Source organism: Cyprinodon tularosa, unplaced genomic scaffold, assembly GCF_016077235.1.
Source record: "Cyprinodon tularosa strain WSP-4 unplaced genomic scaffold, ASM1607723v1 ctg201, whole genome shotgun sequence".
NCBI lineage: Eukaryota > Metazoa > Chordata > Actinopteri > Cyprinodontiformes > Cyprinodontidae > Cyprinodon > Cyprinodon tularosa.
This window is the reverse complement of record NW_024038739.1, coordinates 429,774-449,153: the sequence shown is the minus strand read 5'-3', so window position 1 is coordinate 449,153 and position 19,380 is coordinate 429,774. Positions and strand designations below refer to the sequence as shown.

The 19,380-nt window shown below is 39.0% G+C and overlaps 1 protein-coding gene across 1 annotated transcript in view; it reads left to right on the top strand.

Annotated features, from left to right (window-relative positions):
• The window catches only part of aspscr1 (ASPSCR1 tether for SLC2A4, UBX domain containing), a 33,782-nt gene extending 14,901 nt beyond the window's left edge, over positions 1-18,881 (top strand). The window contains exons 9-17 of the mRNA XM_038284754.1: positions 933-1,072; positions 3,108-3,189; positions 5,530-5,596; positions 5,910-5,972; positions 8,753-8,805; positions 15,050-15,101; positions 15,188-15,257; positions 15,626-15,807; positions 18,651-18,881. Coding sequence (XP_038140682.1) covers positions 933-1,072; positions 3,108-3,189; positions 5,530-5,596; positions 5,910-5,972; positions 8,753-8,805; positions 15,050-15,101; positions 15,188-15,257; positions 15,626-15,807; positions 18,651-18,661 — 720 coding nt within the window. The 3' untranslated portion in view covers positions 18,662-18,881. The remainder of the gene's footprint in view (positions 1-932; positions 1,073-3,107; positions 3,190-5,529; positions 5,597-5,909; positions 5,973-8,752; positions 8,806-15,049; positions 15,102-15,187; positions 15,258-15,625; positions 15,808-18,650) is intronic.
• Positions 18,882-19,380: the final 499 nt, after the last annotated feature.

The window sequence follows — 19,380 nt, the reverse complement described above, 5'->3', positions numbered from 1 at the left end:
TATTATTATTTTGTTTTTAAAGCAAAATAATTTCAAAAAGTTCAGCTGAGGTCACATGATGGATCCAGGTTACCTCAGAGCTGGGAGATCAGAGTACCATAATCTCCAAGTGATAGTGTTCCAGGTTTCTATCGGTTCTCTGTTCCAGCCATCCTCATGATTAAAACTGTGTTCTACTCTGTATATTTTGCACATAAGCAGCTTAGAAATATGCATTATAAACACTAAAAAAACACATGTAACCAACTGACTTAATGCTACATCTGCTTGAAAAACTGTTACAAACTTTCAAAGTTTAACTACTGTTGATGCAAGAAGCAGCCATCTTAAATGAGGATGTCCAGTATAGGTCTGTTGCCTCATTTTTCTGACTTGGAATTCCAACTTTGCAGCTAAAATGTCCAACCTGGAGCTCCAAAAGCCTCACTTCTGATCACCAATGGAACATTTCTCACCTTCAGCTTTTTGTTGTCACTATCCCATTACAGACAGATTAGTCAGATTTACAAATATTTTCCTGTCAAAAGATTCCACCTCTTGAGCTGTGAATCCCTGCTGCTCCTCCAGAGTTACTATGGGTCTTTGTGTTGTTCTTTGGTCAGTGCTTTCCTTTCCCAGCTTATTAGAAAAGTTGGATGGCCATGTCTTGGTATCTTTACAGATAAAATTCATCTCGTCATTTTGAGATGGTGGATGCTGTGTTGAATTTTATGTAATAAAATAAATAAATACAGTTAGCTTCCACATATATTTTAGATCATTTTTATTTGTTTGAATACCCAAAAACCGCCTAATTAATTTGTTCCACGTAACTATGCACAACTTTGTGTTGATTTTCCAAATCCAATTCATTGAAGTTTGTGGTTGTGATGTATGTAAAGAAGGAAAAATGTTGGTGGGTATGAAACACACTGTAAGACGCTGTTTTTCAGCCGGTGGAGCGGGAGCCTCTTATCTACCACATGGACTCTGCGTCCCGTCAGACTGAGGACCACATGGATTTGCCCGACGAGTTCTTTGAAGTGACTGTGGATGATGTGCGGAAGCGCTTTGCCCAGCTGAAAAGTGAGAGGTGGGTGGAAACGGGGGCGGATTTACGATTAGGCAAAACTAGGAAGTTGCCTAGGGCACCAAGCTCCTGGGGGCCCCACAAAACTCTGTTTACATGTTTGGTTAATACAGTTTTTACTTATATGTGCATATAAATTATGTTTTTGATAAAAATCCTTTCGGGAAAATGCCATCAGAATGCTTATAATATTAAGTGTGTCTCGGGGCTCCCCTTCAGTGTCCACCACATTGGATCAGTCCATTTGCTGCACATGTGCAGAAAGGTCCAAACAGACTGACAGCAGCAAACCATTGGGAAACAAATGGCTCAAAGAGCTGTGTAACCAACTTAACGCTTTTTTTGGGTGATATTTAGCGACTTTTCAGACCCCTAGCGCTTTTATTTCAAAAAAGCGCCTAGTGCCAAATCTTGCGACTTTTTTCTGCTACCGGAGACTTTGGCGACAATATATAAAAGAGCTGAACTCTGCTCTCCAGAGCGAGTAGATTCGTAACCTTGCCTCCTGCTTTCCTCTATCTTGTCTGCTTTCATGATTCACGCAGGGCAGGCTGGCTGCATGCATTGCTGCAGCACAGAAAGAGAGAGGACCTTTAAACTTCAAATCCAGATTGCAAATGAAATTCACGGGTTTAACGCTCTTACTAATCTCGCTCAAGGTTGCGAAATAATTTATAAAACAATGTTTATAAAAAATGAATTGTTGCTCTTTTAAATCCCCCCCCCCCTTTCTGCTCACCGCTTTCTGCTTCTTACTGAGGTTTTTTTCATTGGTTGGCATTGAGTGTGGAACTAAATGGCAGAATTATATGTCTTTTATTTACTTGCTTTCTATAAAAGTTAATACTCTTAATATTTCCACAATAATTCCCTTCCAGCTACATTTCTGCACTGCTTTGACAGAATTATAACAATTGCAGGGATTCTGAATCTCCTACAGTTGGATGAAATTAAATCTGGGTGATGACATCAACTAGCGCCTTTTAGGACAGCCAATGGCGTCCTTTAACTGAAATATCTTGATTAAATTCTGTATGTGTGACACTTTAAATGACACATCAGATGACGTCATTTAAAATATCTCAAAAAGCATTTTGATTCTCCAAAATGTGATAAAAAATATCTTGAACTGTTATATTCACTAGACATTGTATCATTTCAGAGATCTTAAAAACATCATTAAGGCCTGTCAAAATTTTGTAAATAATGTTTGCCTGTTCTATAAAAATTACTGTATCACTATAATGGGTCTGTATTATGAGTTGTTTTCTTAATTCAGAGGGCCCCATGCCTGTCATTGCCTAGGGCCCCACATTTCCTTCATTCACCCCTGGTTGAAAAGATGTGATTGATTTTATTTTTTTTTCTTCCCAGTTTATAAACCCTGCTCTCTCTGAAGCAGATAATTAGTCAGTTTTTGCATGTGGTCCTCTGTTGTTGCGTCAATATGCAAGTATTAATTGTTAAATACCATAGCAATGATGCGAGACCACAGGCAAGAGGAAAGCAGGGCACCACTATGTGTTTAGAAGTTCATTTTTTTTTTGTCCATCCTAATATGAGTCTGAAGCTTTTGGTTATTTATGAGCGCTTCTCTAAAACAGATGCAACTGAGTTTACTCTGCTATCTGTAGACATATCCATAGCTGTGGAGACATTGTGTGCTTTTGCAGACATGGTTCCTTTTATAAAACATCACACACTACAAAGGCTTCCCAGCGCAGCGTACTGGGAGCAATTAGTAATTCGTTTTTTGTGAAGCCCAGCCAGTCATGGACCAAACACAGTCCGGCTGAAACCTCGCTGTCTGTAACCTTTAATCTGCAACAACATCAGCTCAACGTGCCGCCTCATTGCCACGCTGCTACCATGTCAATGACTGCAATTACCAAAGCTGGAATGAACCCGACCGCAGCAATTAGTCTCTGCCTCTGATATGAGCAACATGCATACAGGGCCACACACATGCTTGTCTATTTCACAGACGAACAAACAGCCTGCAGCTTATTTCATGTGTATTTTTCCGCTGTTTCTTTAGGAAGTTACTGGAGGAGGCTCCCCTTCTGACTAAATCTCTGAGAGAAACTCAAATGAAGGAGAAAATGGAGCGATACCCCAAGGTTAGCATGTTCCAGACATGATCACTTTTCTGTTATCTACATGGCTTTGCAAAGATTTAAACACCCCTGATTTTTATTACATTCCAGCAATAAAAATTTTTTTATTTGGATTTCTGGTGACAAACCAAGATGAAGTACAGTATAAAATTGAATTGAGAGAAAAGTGATTTGTGGTTACATCTATTTTCTTAACCATAGAAATGTATAAAATAGATTCACATTTAGCCTCTTTTTCTTTCATACCACTAAATAAATGCAGTCCAACTAAAAGCCTTCCAAAGACAATCTACTAGGAAGTAAATTGTTAAAATGTGTGAGAAGCCCTCAAAGGCTCCTTAGACACGAGCAGCATTAGGGCTAGGTGGTATGGGCTAAAAATCTAATCTCCGATTTCTTCCAGTGAATTGATTTTTTTTTTCCCTCCTTAAATTTTCTAATAATGAGAAATGACATACATTAATTTCAAAAATTAGCTTTTATTTCAATCATCCCCTCTGGGAGGTGACTTAATTGAATGGGGAACAAAAATAAAGCTGTGAAAATGCTTGTAAGAAATGTTTCACAAGAAACAGATTATATGAAACTAAATGTCTGCAGCTAGTTGTGTTGCATAGTCAGCTAGTTTATCAGGTATAAGTACACATCTAAGAACAAAAAGTGATGAACCAGTGTCACCCTGAGATATAGAAGCCCAATGGTTGAGAAAAATTCTTGGTTTCAAAATATTAAAGCTTCAAAAACAAAAAATACAATGAATCGATTTTATGAATTAATTGCCCAGCCCTAAGCAAAAGCACAAACAAAAAGATCAAAGCTGACAAGAGAGAAAAAATTAAAGCAGCAACATTTAGATCTATGGACACCTCACACAGCACTGTTCATATATTGTTTGAAAAAAGGAAAGTTTATAGGAGAGCTGCAAACAAACCAAGGCATGATGGGTATTGAGCATAACTGAAAGGCTGGAAGAGGAGAGGATTAAGCACCTACCAGAATTTGATTTTTGTAACTGTAATAATCCACAGCTCTCAACACATCTATACTATATGAACAGTTCAAAAAAGCCACTGTAGAAAAGAAGCCATATTAAGTTTTGTTTGAAGTTTTAAGGAGACACAGTAAATATAACTTAAACTGGAAGTCTTGTGCCTATATTACCTGTGGAGGAAAACTAGGGGTGCACATGGTAAATGACCTGTATTTATACAGTGCTTTTTAAAGTCAGGGCTCTCCAAATAACTTTATACTAGATTCACTTATTCATCTATTTACACACACACACACACACACACACACTGAATGTGGTGAATTATGGTGTAGGCACAGCTACTGGGCCCTCTGACCAAAATTAGCAGACAACATAAGACAGTGAAGTGGACAAAGCTGGGGTTCAAACCGGCAAGATGCTGAGTGATGGACGAACATCTTTTGTTACTGTTGCCACATGAATCTGAAGACACCTACTCCATTGTAAAACATGGGGGTAGCAGTATCATGCTATGGATCTTTTTTTTTTTTTCTCAGCAGGGACAGTGTAGCAGGTCTGAGCTGATGGAGGATGGGTGGAGCTAAATACAGAGCAGTCCTGGACTTAGACTTAGGCAAACTTTATTGTCATTTTGTATACAGAGAGTGTATACAGAACGAAATTTTGTTTCGTACAAATTAGAAGCTGTTTCAGAATCTGCTGGACCTGCATTGAATGCTGCAAAGCCTCTTCCCAGAGGGCAGCAGGGAGAACAGTCCATGGTGGGGGTGTGAGGGGGTCATTGATGATGTTACGGGCTCGGGACAAGCAGCACTGGAAGGAAAAGTCTTTTATGGAGGGAAGAGGATCCATAAAGAGATTCTCTGCAGTTCTCAGTACTCTGTTCACCTTCTGCAGCGCTGCAGCAGACTGGAAGAAAAGCTGTTAGAGGCAACAAAGGACGTTAGACTGAGGGAGTCCTGGGTCACCTTCCAGCTGAACAATTACCCAAAAACACACAACCAGAGCTACAATGACAAGCTTAGCTCAAAGCATGTTTATGTGTTAGAAATGGTCCAGTCTAAGTTCAGACCCCAGTCTAGTTTAGACTCCTTGGCAAGACTTGAAATATTAATCTTTACAAAGACACCCATCCCTCCAAAGTATTGGCTTTGACATTAAACAATTATTATACAATTTTTTTTCTTTTTCCATCACTGATAGTATTATGTTGGTCCAACACATAAAATCATCCCAAAATACACATTTATTGTTTGGCATGACATGATGTGAATGTGACATAAATACTGTCGTAATACACCGTATACCATGTTCCTTTTAAAATATAGACTGTTTAACCTCTGTACCTCCAGGTGGTCCTGAGGGTCCAGTTTCCAGACAGACATGTTCTTCAGGGTTTCTTCAGGCCTCTTGAGACAGGTGCGTGTGTTTGTGCACATTGCTGAGAGAGCTAATTTCACCTGACTAGCCACAGGTATGGCTGCAATGTGCTGTATACTTGTGGCTCCATAACCACATTCATGACTGTAGCCGCAGCAGAGCGATGGGAGACAGAAAGAATGAGGCGAGTCTGTAATTCCTGGGATTATGAGCAACAGCCATTTGACAGCAAGCAGAAAAACAACAAATTAAAGGGAAATTCCTTCTGAAACAGGAGTTATTGTCCACAAGCTGAGTGATGGTGGGGAGGTTAAGCTTGTTTCTGATGCTTTTTTCTTTGCTTTTTGTCCAGTTGGTGTAGTGAGACATTTTGTGAGGAGTCACTTGGAGGATCCTCAGATGAGTTTCTACTTGTGTAAGTGACACTTATCCTCCCATTAGTTATTCACACCATTTCCCTGTATCAAAACTCACACTTTACTGCATTAATATCCTGACTTATTAGAAACTGTCATAAGTCTTTTTGTTTTTTACCATATATATTTTTTATTGGGTTAGAAGGGTGCAATACATTCATTTACATGAGAATACATTTCACTTATCCCCCACCTCCCTACATACTCAGAAATACCGTGAAAAATTTTAAAAATAAGCAAACATGATTCTCTCCCTTGTAACGAGAAAACAGGAGGGGAGAATGGTTACCAAACCAACAAGCAAATTACAAAAAAAATAAAAACAAAAATGATAAAATATGAACAAATGAAAATAAGCAAACAGAATTTAGAGGAGGGATCTGAAATGCTTAGAGAACTAAATAAAAAAATATAACTATAACAGTTTTTACATGTTGTGCTTAAGGTTTGACCACCAAATCCCTTACCCAACCGCTGGCCTCTCTTAAAATCCTGGCTGGTGGTCCAACAGATCAAACCACTGGAAAAATTAGTGGTGATTCAATTAGAAAGGGGTTATGTCAGTTTATCTTAATTAAAGCAGTTGAGTCAACTAAGGAAAGAATGGGATTCCAAGTTTTATCAAATTTGACGACACATCCCCTAATGCTGTACTTGATTTTTTTCTAAGTGTAGGAGTGACAAGAGTCAGGGGAGGGAGGATTCTTATCCTTCCACTGAAGTAATATGCGTCTCCGGGCTACCAGAGATGCAAAAGCAGTAGCGTTACTTTCCCTGTTCATGAAGTGGGTCACTTCTAGAGGATAAAATAGTTATTAACTGGAGAAAGTTTCTGTGAATGCATTTATAAGGCTGTTTATAGCTGCAACCCCTGTTTTTTCTCACAGCAGAGTTATAAAATAACTTTTTATCTTGATCTATTTGCCATAATTATTCCAACATCATCGGCTAAACCCACTACAAAATTCAACTTCAAAATTGGTCACAAGAGAAAACAAATGAGCAGGGAAATGTTACCTCCTCACCTTAGAATCAATGTTTTCTCTTTAAACTGACAATTTTTTCTAAATTCCTGCAGCTGTGGTATAATTTAAATGCAAAGCAAATGTAAATATAATTTTGCTATTATGCCCTTTATTACAATTCTGCTACTCACTTTCTCTAGGCAAAAAGCTTTTATGCTTGAAGTTACTGTTGAGTTAAGTTGCTATCTTCTTCAACTACCACAAACGGAGGCCACAGCCCTCTTTTTTTGTTTCATTTTAAGCAGTTATGTACATAAAATCAAACTTTCACATTTTAAGGATACGTTCTCTCCTATTTTTTGTTAGAGCAGTGCAGCTTTTGTTGACAACAGCTCTCTGAGGCCAAAAGTGGTGATTCCAGGATTCTCATCCTGCTTATTACCACAACGAATCCAGGAAAACAAATGCAACCTGTCATTTTAGCATTCACAGCAATCTAATCATACTTTTGTGTACTCACTGACACTTTTTAGTTTATTGGTTGCTTTCAGAAACTCTGCATCCTTATGACAGTAGTTGCTGTATGAATCTTTTGCTGTTTAATTTTCTTTGTATGTGTATGCGTAGTCATGTTACATACCGACTCTACAGGGCTTGAACATTGTGGTTAAACCTGTATATCTATTGTACTGTATTTAATGCTTGAAAAATCCTTTTTTACTTATCTCTCTCATAAATAATTACAAACTTAAAAAGTTTTAACAGCTAAGGTGTTTTATCAAAACTGCCTTTCTTCTTAGCCTTTTTTTATTTTTCACATTAAAAACTAATCATTCAAAGCAATTTATTCAGATTGTTTGAGTTATGCTACCTTGAAGCAGCACAGTGTCTTAGTGGAAGGAGAATTATCCATTATTTTCATATTTTCTTCAAATAAAATCTGCCTGCTGAGTCCCTACTATACCTAACAAATGTTCACAGCAAATAAGACTTTAACTATTTTTAGTGGAAAATAAACTCACTTACTCTTGATTTAGGTCTGGAGTTTGACTGGACCATTTTAGCCCATGGCTTTCCTTTGATCTCAACCCCTACACAGGAGCTTTGGCTTTTTATTCTGGTTAATCGTTCTGTTGGAAGGTGAACGTCCAACCTTCTGTTGTATCCTTTGCAGCTATACTTAGCTTCAACTCTTCACAACATCCCTCTCTTTGCTGCAAATAGCACGCCTACAGCATGATACCTCCACTGATCATGCTTCATAGCAAGTGTGCTGAACTCTGTGTGATGTTCAGAGTTGATATTCTACATGTGGACCAAAAAAGTTCAGCTTTTGTCCCGTCTCTAAAAAGTGGGTTTCCTCTTGGAGCTCTTTCAAAACTTCTCCTCTCATCTTTCTGTGGTTCTTGTTTCTGATGCTGTTTATGACATATTAACCTCTAACAAACATTTTCTGAACAGCTTGATTTATACTGGGAAGATCTCTATTTACTGATGGGGGAACCTCTTACTGCACTGGATTTTAAATAGATGAACAACATTAGAGTGACTGAATAACACATTTTTTTATTTATTGGACAATGAACAAACAACACATCATTTAGGTTTGCAGGGATAATATGACAAAATTAAAAGAAGTTTAAGGGGGGTGAAAACTGGAGTCTGTTCAAAAACTTAAACAATTGCTGTAGCTTTGTTTTGCTTTCAGTTTTTTCTCAAAAAAACCCAAAAAACATTCTCCTTAAATGCAGGACATCTTTATATCCTGAATCTAGTGGTCATTTTGTGACTCCCACCTTTTCTTTTTGTTACAGTCATCACGCCACCAAAAACTATTCTCAAAGACCCTTCGGCTACACTGATAGAGGTAAGATTATCTACACTGTCACTGATAAAGTCTACTGGAGTTAGACTCCCAACAAAACCAGTTTTCTTTTCCCTCCTAGAGCAGTGACGAACTATAAAATGTTCCGGCTGGCTCTTCAAAGAACCTCTGCATTCCCACCCCCTCCATCCCTTTTCTCACTTCTACTCATAGTTGCCTCCCTCTACCACCACCTCCCCACCCCTTTCTCCACTGTCCTTGACCCCAGCTGGGCTTGATTTTTCCCAGACTGGCACATGGGGTTAATACAGGCCTCTCTTTGATCTTAACACACACACACAGGGAGCAGTGGGCAGCCAGGATGCTTTGTTGCCTTTGAATGGTGTCAAAGTTATAAAATATCTACCCTCCGTCCAATCCCTTCTGTTCTTTTCCTTAATTTTAAGATTTATTAGTTGGGTTTTAGTAGATTGACGCTTTATTATTTGACGCCTGGAAAAGCAGGGAAGCAAAGGGGAAGGAGTAAGAGCTGTTTGAAGTTTATCATGTTCCGGTGATGATGATGAAGATTCGTCCATTAGTGGAGCTGGTGCACACAATAACAACCCTAAAAGAAAAGCGTTAAAGACCCACTTTGAAATGTCTTTGTTGAACGTCTTCCCTGTCAGGATCCCATCAAATCAGATGTTGCGATGTCTGTTAACTGTCTTTGTTCTCCGTCTCACAACCTGTTTCCCTCTAGTCGCCCCCCTTCCTGCACCCCAACTCCGTTTTCTTTTCTTTAAGCCTCCAGCACCCAGACAGCCCCTCTCTTGCCTTCACCCTCCTTTCACCCCCATGTCTCTATCCATTAGGGACTTAAAAGCGTTAAAGCGTTCAAAAACAAAATCTTTAATCTCCGCACACACCCAGGCATGTACCTCCTGTCTCCCTTTCTGTGTCTATACATCAATCTTTAACACACAGAAGGAATCTTTAATCTTTTTCTGTCATGTCCCAAAGAAATCTGTCCATATGTGTCTGGCACATACACACCAATGCACACTTTAATCACTTTGTTTCATGTGTGGAAAGGAATGTTTCCAAACCCAGAAGCCCTTTGATACCAGGCAAGTTATGGAAGAATGGCAAGAGGACAGAAAATCTCTTCTCATATCACTTTGGCACGAGAATGTCCTGTCATATCACGTAAAGTCAAACATCTCTCATATTACATAGCTTCAAAAATATTTTCATTGTCTGGTTTAGAATACCTTCTGACATGAGGTCAAAAATCCCTTCTTGTGTCATAGCGAGTCAAGAGTTTTGTCTGCTATCATGTCTGGTCAAGAGAGTCTTATGTTACATAAAGTCAAAAAGGTTTTCCTCATATCCCACTGAGTCCAAAATCTCCTTTTTTCACATCAGGGCTGAAAACTTTTCATATACAGGTGCTGGTCATAAAATTAGAATATCATGAAAAAGTAGATTGATTTCAGTAATTCCATTTAAAAAGTGAAACTTGTATATTATATTCATACATTACATACAAACTCATATATTTCAGATGTTTATTTTGTTTAATTTTGATGATTACAAATGACAACAAATGAAAATCTCAAATTCATCATATCAGAAAATTAGAATATTACTGAAGACCAATAAAAACAAAGGATTTATAGAAATGTTGGCCAACTGAAAAGTATGAACATGAAAAGTATGAGCATGTACAGCACTCAGTATTTAGTTGGGCCTCCTTTGGCCTGTATTACTGCAGCAATGCGGCGTGGCATGGAGTCGATCAGTCTGTGGCACTGCTCAGGTGTTATGATAGCCCAGGTTGCTCTAATAGTGGCTTTTAGCTCTTCTGAATTGTTGGGTCTGGTGTATTGCATCTTCTTCTTCACAATACCCCATAGATTTTCTATGGGGTTAAGGTCAGGAGAGTTTGCTGGCCAATTAAGAACAGGGATACCATGGTCCTTCAACCAGGTACTGGTAGCTTTGGCACTGTGTGCAGGTGCCAAGTCCTGTTGGAAAATGAAATCTGCATCTCCAAAAAGTTGGTCAGCTGCAGGAAGCATGAAGTGCTCTAAAACTTCCTGGTATGTGGCTGCGTTGACCCTGGACCTCAGAAAACACAATGGACCAACACCAGCAGATGACATGGCACCCCAAACCATCACTGACTGTGGAAACTTTACACTGGACTTCAAGCAACGTGGATGAAGTGCCTCTCTTCTTTTCCTCCAGACTCTGGGACCTTGATTTCCAAAGGAAATGCAAAATTTACTTTCATCAGAGAACATGACTTTGGACCACTCACCAGCAGTCCAGTCCTGTTTCTCTTTAGCCCAGGCAAGACGCTTCTGACGCTGTCTGTGGTTCAAGAGTGGCTTGACACAAGGAATGCGACAGCAGAAACCCATGTCTTTCATACGTCTGTGTGTGGTGGTTCTTGAAGCACTCACTCCAGCTGCAGTCCACTCTTTGTGAATCTCCCCCACATTTTTGAATGGGTTTTGTTTCACAATCCTCTCCAGGGTGCGGTTATCTCTCTTGCTTGTACACTTTTTTCGACCACATCTTTTCCTTCCCTTCGCCTCTCTATTAATGTGCTTGGACACTGAGCTCTGTGAACAGCCAGCCTCTTTAGCGATGACCTTTTTGTGTCTTGCCCTCCTTGTGCAAGGTGTCGATGGTCGTCTTTTGGACAACTGTCAAGTCAGCAGTCTTCCCCATGATTGTGTAGCCTATAGAACTAGACTGAAAGACCATTTAAAGGCTTTTGCAGGTGGTTTGAGTTAATTAGCTGATTAGAGTGTGGCACCAGGGGCCATCAATTTTGAACCTTTTCACAATATTCTAATTTTCTGATATGATGAATTTGAGATTTTCATTTGTTGTCATTTGTAATCATCAAAATTAAACAAAATAAACATCTGAAATATATGAGTTTGTATGTAATGTATGAATATAATATACAAGTTTCACTTTTTAAATGGAATTACTGAAATCAATCTACTTTTTCATGATATTCTAATTTTATGACCAGCACCTGTATTACATCACGTGAAGAAAGTCTTATGTCATGTAAAGTCAAAGGTCTTTACTTATCATATAGTCTCCTTTTTTTCATTTCATATCTGGTCCAAAATATCTTCTCAAATACCACCACTCTCCTCATATCGAATGGGGTCAAGAAAGACATTAATCTTTGCTTTTATCCAATTGGGTTAAAAATCTGTTCTCCGGTCATGAGGTAAATTACACTATGGAGGCCTCAGTCACCGGTTTGTTTCCCAGTATGTGGAGCTTTGCCGTTTTTCTCCCTTTGCTCTCTTAGAGCCTATTTGCCCACTTTAGCTCACTTTCAAATTTAAAAAAGGGAAGAAAAAAATCTAACTAACTTGTGAAAAACATCTGTGACAGAAAAATAGTTGAAATAAAAAAACTTGTTCTCTTTGTTTTGAACAGGAAGTCTTTCTCTTTTTAGTACGCACACAGTATTTCAAGTAAAGAGCCACACTTTTTGTACAATGGATTATAAAAAAAACTGGTTCAGGGAGTTTGGTTAGACATAGACTCTCCCTTCCATGGTGATCAACCCTGTCCTTGTCTCTTTGCCACCGTCTCATGTTAACCTTGATCCCCTTTGCTGCTTTGCTATGGTTATCAGACACTGCACCTCTGAGGATGACCACTAAAGCAAGGGCCTTCACCTATCAGTCTGTGTCAAAGTAAATGTCTCATAAGAAACAGCTGGCTGTGCTTTTGTGCCCACGCACCCCCCTTTAAAAAGTTTAATTTATTTACCCTAACATCTCACTTACCTTGCCCATCTGCCCCTTACTGCTCTTAGTTTTCATACAACTCCTCTATCACTTTCTCCCACAAAGGGACACACTTAGAGGACTTATTTCAGTCGCCTTATCCGCAGTGCGGCTTCTTGAGGGACATTGCAGGAATTCTCATTGTTCGCTGTATCACATAGTTTCTTACTTGCAAGTCTCTGATAACGGTAATTAGGGCCATACGCTTCATTTTAGCAAACCGACACAGAATAGACAGAAAAAAGGACAGAGCATGTGTTAACATGTGACCCCCAGCAACCCGTTGCACTGCAGGTTAGGTCATTTAACCTATGTAGAATCACTGCTACACAGAACTAATAAGAAGGTTCCTGCAACATGTCCTTTTGTTGCTTTCAGTATTTGTTGTTAGATTTGTGATCCCTACAGCATTTTGATCATTTCTACCATCTAAGAGGATATCAGTAGGCTTAGGGCCACACATATATGTATATACACTGCTCACAAAAAACAGGAACACTTAAACAACACAATATAACTTTGATTAAATCATGTGAAATCAAACTGGCGACTTTGGAAGCAACACTGACAATTTCACATGCTGCTGTGGAAATAGAATAGAAAACAGGTGGAAATTATTGGCAATTAGCAAGACACAGTCTATAAAGGAGTGGTTCTGCAGGTGTTGGTGGTGCTTTACCACTCATGGTAGCAGGAGACAGACTCTACAACCCACATAAGTGGCTTAGGTAGTGCATCTCATTGAGGATAGCACATCAATGTGACCTCTGGAAAGAAGGTTTGCTGTCTCTACCAGGAGATGTGATGGAGGCCATAGGAGGGCAACAACCCAGCAGCATTACTGCTATTTGCACCTTTGTGAAAGGAGAAACAGGAGATGCACTGCCAAAGCCCTGCAAAATTACTTCCAGCAGGTCATAAAGGTGCATGTCTGCACAAATAGATAGAAACCAACTCTATAAGGATGGTATGAGGGCCTGACGTCCTCAAAATGGGGTTGTGCTCACAGCCCAAAACCATTCAGGACACTTGGCATTTGCCAGAGAACATCAGGATTGACAAATTCACCACTGTCACCCTGTGCTCTTCCCATATGAAAGCAGGTTTACACTGAGCACATGGGACAGACGTAACAGAAACTGGAGACACAGTGGAGAGCAATCTGCTGCGTCCAACATCCATCAGTGTGACCGGTTTAGCAGTGGCTCAGTAATAGTGTGTGGTGGCACCATATGTTGGTGTGGTTGGCCCTGGGTTCCTCCTGATGCAGGACAATGCTAGACCTCATGAGGCTGGAGTGTGTCAGCAGTTCCTGCAAGATGAAAGCATTGAAGCTATGGACCGATCTGCCCATTCGCCAGACCTGAATCCGATGATCACATCTAGGACATCGTGTCGCGATCTATCCACCAATGTCATGTTGCACCACAGACTGTACAAGAGTTGGTGGATGCTTTAGTCCAGGTCTGGGAGGAGAGCCTCATTTTGACCTGTTTTAGGAACATTACATCAACTTGGTTAATACATATTGTTTCCATTGAAGATTTTTGTGTGATTTTTGTTGTCAGCACATTCAACTTTGTGCAAAACAAAGTATTCAAGAGTTATATTTTATTTTTACGTATCTAAAAGTGATACAAAAATCATGGTTTAGCATGAAAATAATCAAACTAAATTTAAAGGTCAGTGTGGTGTGGAGTTGAGGTAAGAGGCATATGGTTCGTTTGAGGTGTTGTGGAAAACCCAAGTTACTGAAACACCTATAACAACTATTTGAAAACTGCCCATGAGTTACAGCAACATTTGATTTCCTTTTGGGATTGATAAAGTATTTTTGAATGGAATTTAATTAAATAATGAAGATCCATAGGTATGATGGGGGCTCATTGAGTTCCCATGAGTCCATATTTCCATGGTCACTAAAGCTGTCTAGATTTTAATCAAATTTTATGTTTGAACATAAAAAAACAGGTTTTCTTTTCGTTTTTTGTGTTTTCATTTTTCCACCTGATGCTGAAACATCCATTGTTGTGTAAAGAAACAAAAATGAACCGATTTTCTGTCTTGACCCCCCCCCACCCCCTCCCCACCACCAGCCCCCGTCTGTGTTTTTCACCTCAAATTACACGTTCGATGAGACATCCTCCTGCAACTGTTCCATTATAACCATTAGGACCATCACCAGTTAAAGAATGTGATGCTTCAGGGGTGAAAGTCTTCTTCTTCACTAACCATTTGATTGGTGCTCATTTTGTGGTCTGCTTCAAAGGAAAGAGGTTGCTGGTTCTGTTCCCCCCTCCAGCCACAAATGATGCTTAGATAAAAACTTTATTTCTGCCTCAGCTTTACCAAAAATATTTTGTTTGCTTCGAGCAGGAGGCAGCAGGACTTTGGTTTGTTAGTAGAATTTGAAACATGTGCCAAACATTTTCAAAGCTTCTGTTTACTCATTTGCTCTCTTCTATGTCCCCCAGGCCGACTTGTTTCCTGGCGCTCTTGTGTACTTCGGCTCAGACGTCAAAGCAGGTTTTTTTACTCATATTTTAATGCCGGCTTCAATTAGATACTTGTTTTTGCAGAGCTCTGTAATGCAACCAAATTTTACCCCACAGATTTCTACATAAAGAGAGATATTCTTGAGACCTCTGTTTCAGCCCTGCAAGCCAACAAGTCCATTGCAAGGTATCTACATGTGTCTCTGTGTATAATCGTGCACCTGGTGGCGTGTGTGTATGCATGTGTACTCGTATACTGCAGCAACCAGCCTATTTTCCTGTCACAAAGCTGTCATCATTGGAATCCCTTTGAGGTTTTGCCTAAACAGCAGGTGCCCCATACGCCCTCATTTCCTCCTTACACACACTGAAAGACACGCACACACCAAGTTCCAGTGTTTCTAAAGATAGAGCCTAAAAGTGACCCTGAGCTGCTTTAACAATGTTGTCTTAGCTGTCCTGCCAGGAAAATAACACGGCCCTGATCAAAAGCAAACATCCCTGAGTGGAGCAACACACCACTTATATATATATTTTTTTATATTGTTACTGTAGCTGCATGCTCCGCTCTCCAGAGGCCTCTTCCACTTCTGCAGCCATCGAGGATCTGCCGCCGTTGCCCTCTGAAGAAGCAATCCATGCTGAGCCAAAGGCTGTGCAGGAACAGCCTGAACCATCTACACATAAACAGACTGGATCTGATCCTAGCAAGGTGCCCAAGTGGCTCAAACTGCCAGGTGAGAAAAGGACGTACAATAAACACACTTAAGTCAGTCTAGCTGCTTAAATCCTGTTTATGGTTAAAGAATCTGGGCCAAAGACCATGGCGATTCCCTATGTTCTACCCTATCCTTACACAGTTTCTCTCATTTTCTAAAAGTTAGATTAAGATCCCTGGGTGTTAAGTGCTTTCATCTGTGTTTATTAAACATGCAAAGCTCAGCAACTGTAGGTTTAAATCCATACATACATGCGTACATACATACGTAGGTAGATAGGTAGGTTTGTTTCTGTACCAGAGAGGATTTCTGTCTATCTTATTCTTTTTCTCGCCCTAATAAACCTTTAAAATGAGGTGACCAGGAAGTTTCTTGATCAGAGGGCCACAGCGCCTCAGATAGCTTTAGTCCCTCATCTCAGAGTTGGAATTAAAACCTATTTGTGTTGTTAACATTATGATTGTTTAGTGGCTTGGATTTTACCATCATCTGAACGCTCTGAAGGTTTTTATTTCCTAAGGCGTTTAATATAAGCTGTCATTTACTGGAGTTTCCTGGGTCTTAATTGCTGAACTACAGTGCAGGTTTTATATAAAGACCAATCAGATTTAGATAAAGGCTTCGATGCTGTACACCGCCAAAAATATTTTACCAAAATATTTAGATTCATATTATTATATTATATTAATAAACTGCTTTTTTTGTTACAATTTTAACACAAACCTATTAAATACATTATTCAATATGCAATAATTAATATAATAAATAATATAATCAACAGGTCTATATATATGTAGTATTAATAAAGTATACTTGACTCAAATGAACACTAATGTGTGTATTTATTAGAGAAGCACCGATCCGATACTTGGATCACATATTGGCTCCAATATTGACTACTGTTTTTTTCCGGACTAAAGGCCACTACTTTGTTCTCACACTTTGAACCATGCAGCTCAGGTGATGGGGGAGCCTTTCTGTGGATTTTTCCCAACTGCCAGTTAATTGTTAAAGTTGTTAATAAGTCAAATAAATTACAATTATATTTGTATTGTTACCTTTTTTAACAACGTTTATGTCAAGGCTAAAGCCTTCACCCACGTGGCAAGATATGGTGTATTCATTCAACAGTTTAATGGGATCAGCATCAAGTCTTGGGCAATAAGCTCAGCTTGGGTCTTATTTCCGGACTGGATCTAGATAAAAACAATTGGTGCATCTCTAGTAATTAATACAAATACATATAGTTTATTGTTTTAAATTGCATTCCCATAACCTGATATTATGCTATTCAAACAATAAACTTTGTTGTTTTTTTATAAATACGCTCATTAGTATCAATGTATAGACCTGATGATTATGTTATTTCAAATAAATAAGCTTTATTATACAAATTCATTCAAGTTTATTTAATAGGCCCGTGTTAATATGATCTCAAAAAGTAAATGGGAATTTATTATGAAATATAACTACATGAATCTTATCATTTGTGAGAAATGTTTTTGGTAACAGTGCAGTCTAGTTCAGACTTGTTCGGGGGTTTAACTTGTTTTATTTTAATTTTCATTCTTGTTTCAAGCTGCATTAAGTACGTATCTCCAAATACTGAAAACAGAAATAAAAACCGCGGTAGATCTGAAAGCTCAGATGATCAGGATGGATGTTAGTTATGATGGCTGGGGGTAAATACCACATCACAGCCTCTGGTCCCTAGGGTCAGAGTGCTCCTCTGCTGTTGTCATGGTAACCATATTGGTGTTTTCTTCCGTGGTATTTGCTCCGGTCTCTCTCCCCTCTGGGTTGTTTGGGTTTTCCTGTGTTTTATTTCTGGCTGATCTCTGTGTGTGTCCCCCTCTCAATGGAGCTGTGGCTGTTTTCTCTTTCAAGAAGAAAGTTGAAAGAAAAAAATACAGACGGAAGGGCGCTCAACAAGGATTATAGATTCCATGTGTGGACTGGTGCACGGATACACACTCACAGTAGACTCTCCTTGCTGCTGCTGTGCTCATTTCTGAGGGTGACAATAGTGACGCTTCAGGAGTGCTGTGCTGCATTCAAAATAGAGACATCCACTTCCTGCCTTTAACTGGCCGTGTGTTCATTTGTTTTTACTTGCATTCCTTCTTCAATTTAATCAGTGTTTACCTGTTGCAAAAAAATTCTGTACAGCTCAGAAAAGTCTGGAATTTAACAATTTAGCGCTCTAAATGTATTGAAAGACTTCTATTTATTGACTTTATTAACCAACCATCCATGCACCCTCCACATTTGTCAAATTTAGAAGTATATTCTATTGAAATTATAAAGTTTGGTTCAGAGAAGCTTGAAATCCCTAAAATGTATCTCTAGAAAAATAATTATAGATCATATCCATTTTTTGGGCATTTATTGCCACTAGATATTTAATGATCTCTGTTTGCAGGGATAATTAGCCTTGATCATTTTGAAAATAGTGTCAATTTAAAATGATTTCTTTATTTTTCATATGTATATATCTGATAACAGAAGCCCATAGATATGCAGAGTGGTGATTACTGTGAAGCCTATAGGGCTTAATCAAATTATTCATAATCCATGAAATTTTTTATTTATTTACTTTTCAGCCTCAAATGAAAATGATCTACATGATTCTGTACTATTTACAAACTGTCAGAGGCGTAGAGTTATAAAGAAGTTTAAAGCAAAGAAAAAGTTTCTGATTGTGATTTAAAATCTAGAACATCATGTCCATTAACACACGGACTGGCCTGTCCCTATTTTTTTATTTAATAACGAAAATGTAAGTCTTGCTAATGGGAAATGTCTAGTGTTTAAGTGCTTATTATTTACAAACCTTTATCTATTTACTTTTTGCTTCCCAGGTAAGAAATAGATCCTCTGTTTGTTGAAGAGAGAAACCAGAGCTGCAGTTCGACCTTTGCTGGCCTTCTAGAGGTCCTGATCCACCAGAACGCTTCTGCTCCCGGCTGGCTTTAGTGGAGATGAAAGGCTGAAGATGGTTGCTGTGATTCATTCCAGTCTGTTCTTGTAATAAAGAACAAGGTGTTTAGTGATGGACAGATGATTGAATAAAGATTGCTGACTAAGCATTAGCGGTTGTTTCATTTATTTACATCCTTTTTTCCTCCAACCATCCATCCTTTCCCTTATGTTAGGTCTGTTGATTAATGAGGTCCTCTTTCTTTTCATTCTCTCAGTTTTTGCAGGTTGTGCTTTCAAAGGTCATCTCTATGTAAGTATTTATTCTTTAATCCTTGAATGCCTGCCAAGTCCCATTACATCCTTCCTGCCCTCAGCTGACATAACCCACCCAGGTCCCTTATCTCTAAGCCTATAGAATATTATGCAAGATAGGATTTTGAGAGATCATTTTGGTGGGGAGACCGGATTCACCGACCATTTGTCTTCACTTTTTAGGCCCCACCCTCTGTCAACAGGCAGGTGGACAACCTAGCAGCCGACATCGTCCGTTACCTTCCTGTACCCTAATAACATTTGGAATACTACTGAGTAATTTTCAGTGTCTGTACAGGTCCTTAGGATCATGTATAAATATGTTTTCGCTATAGGCAACCTTTAAAAGACCTCCTA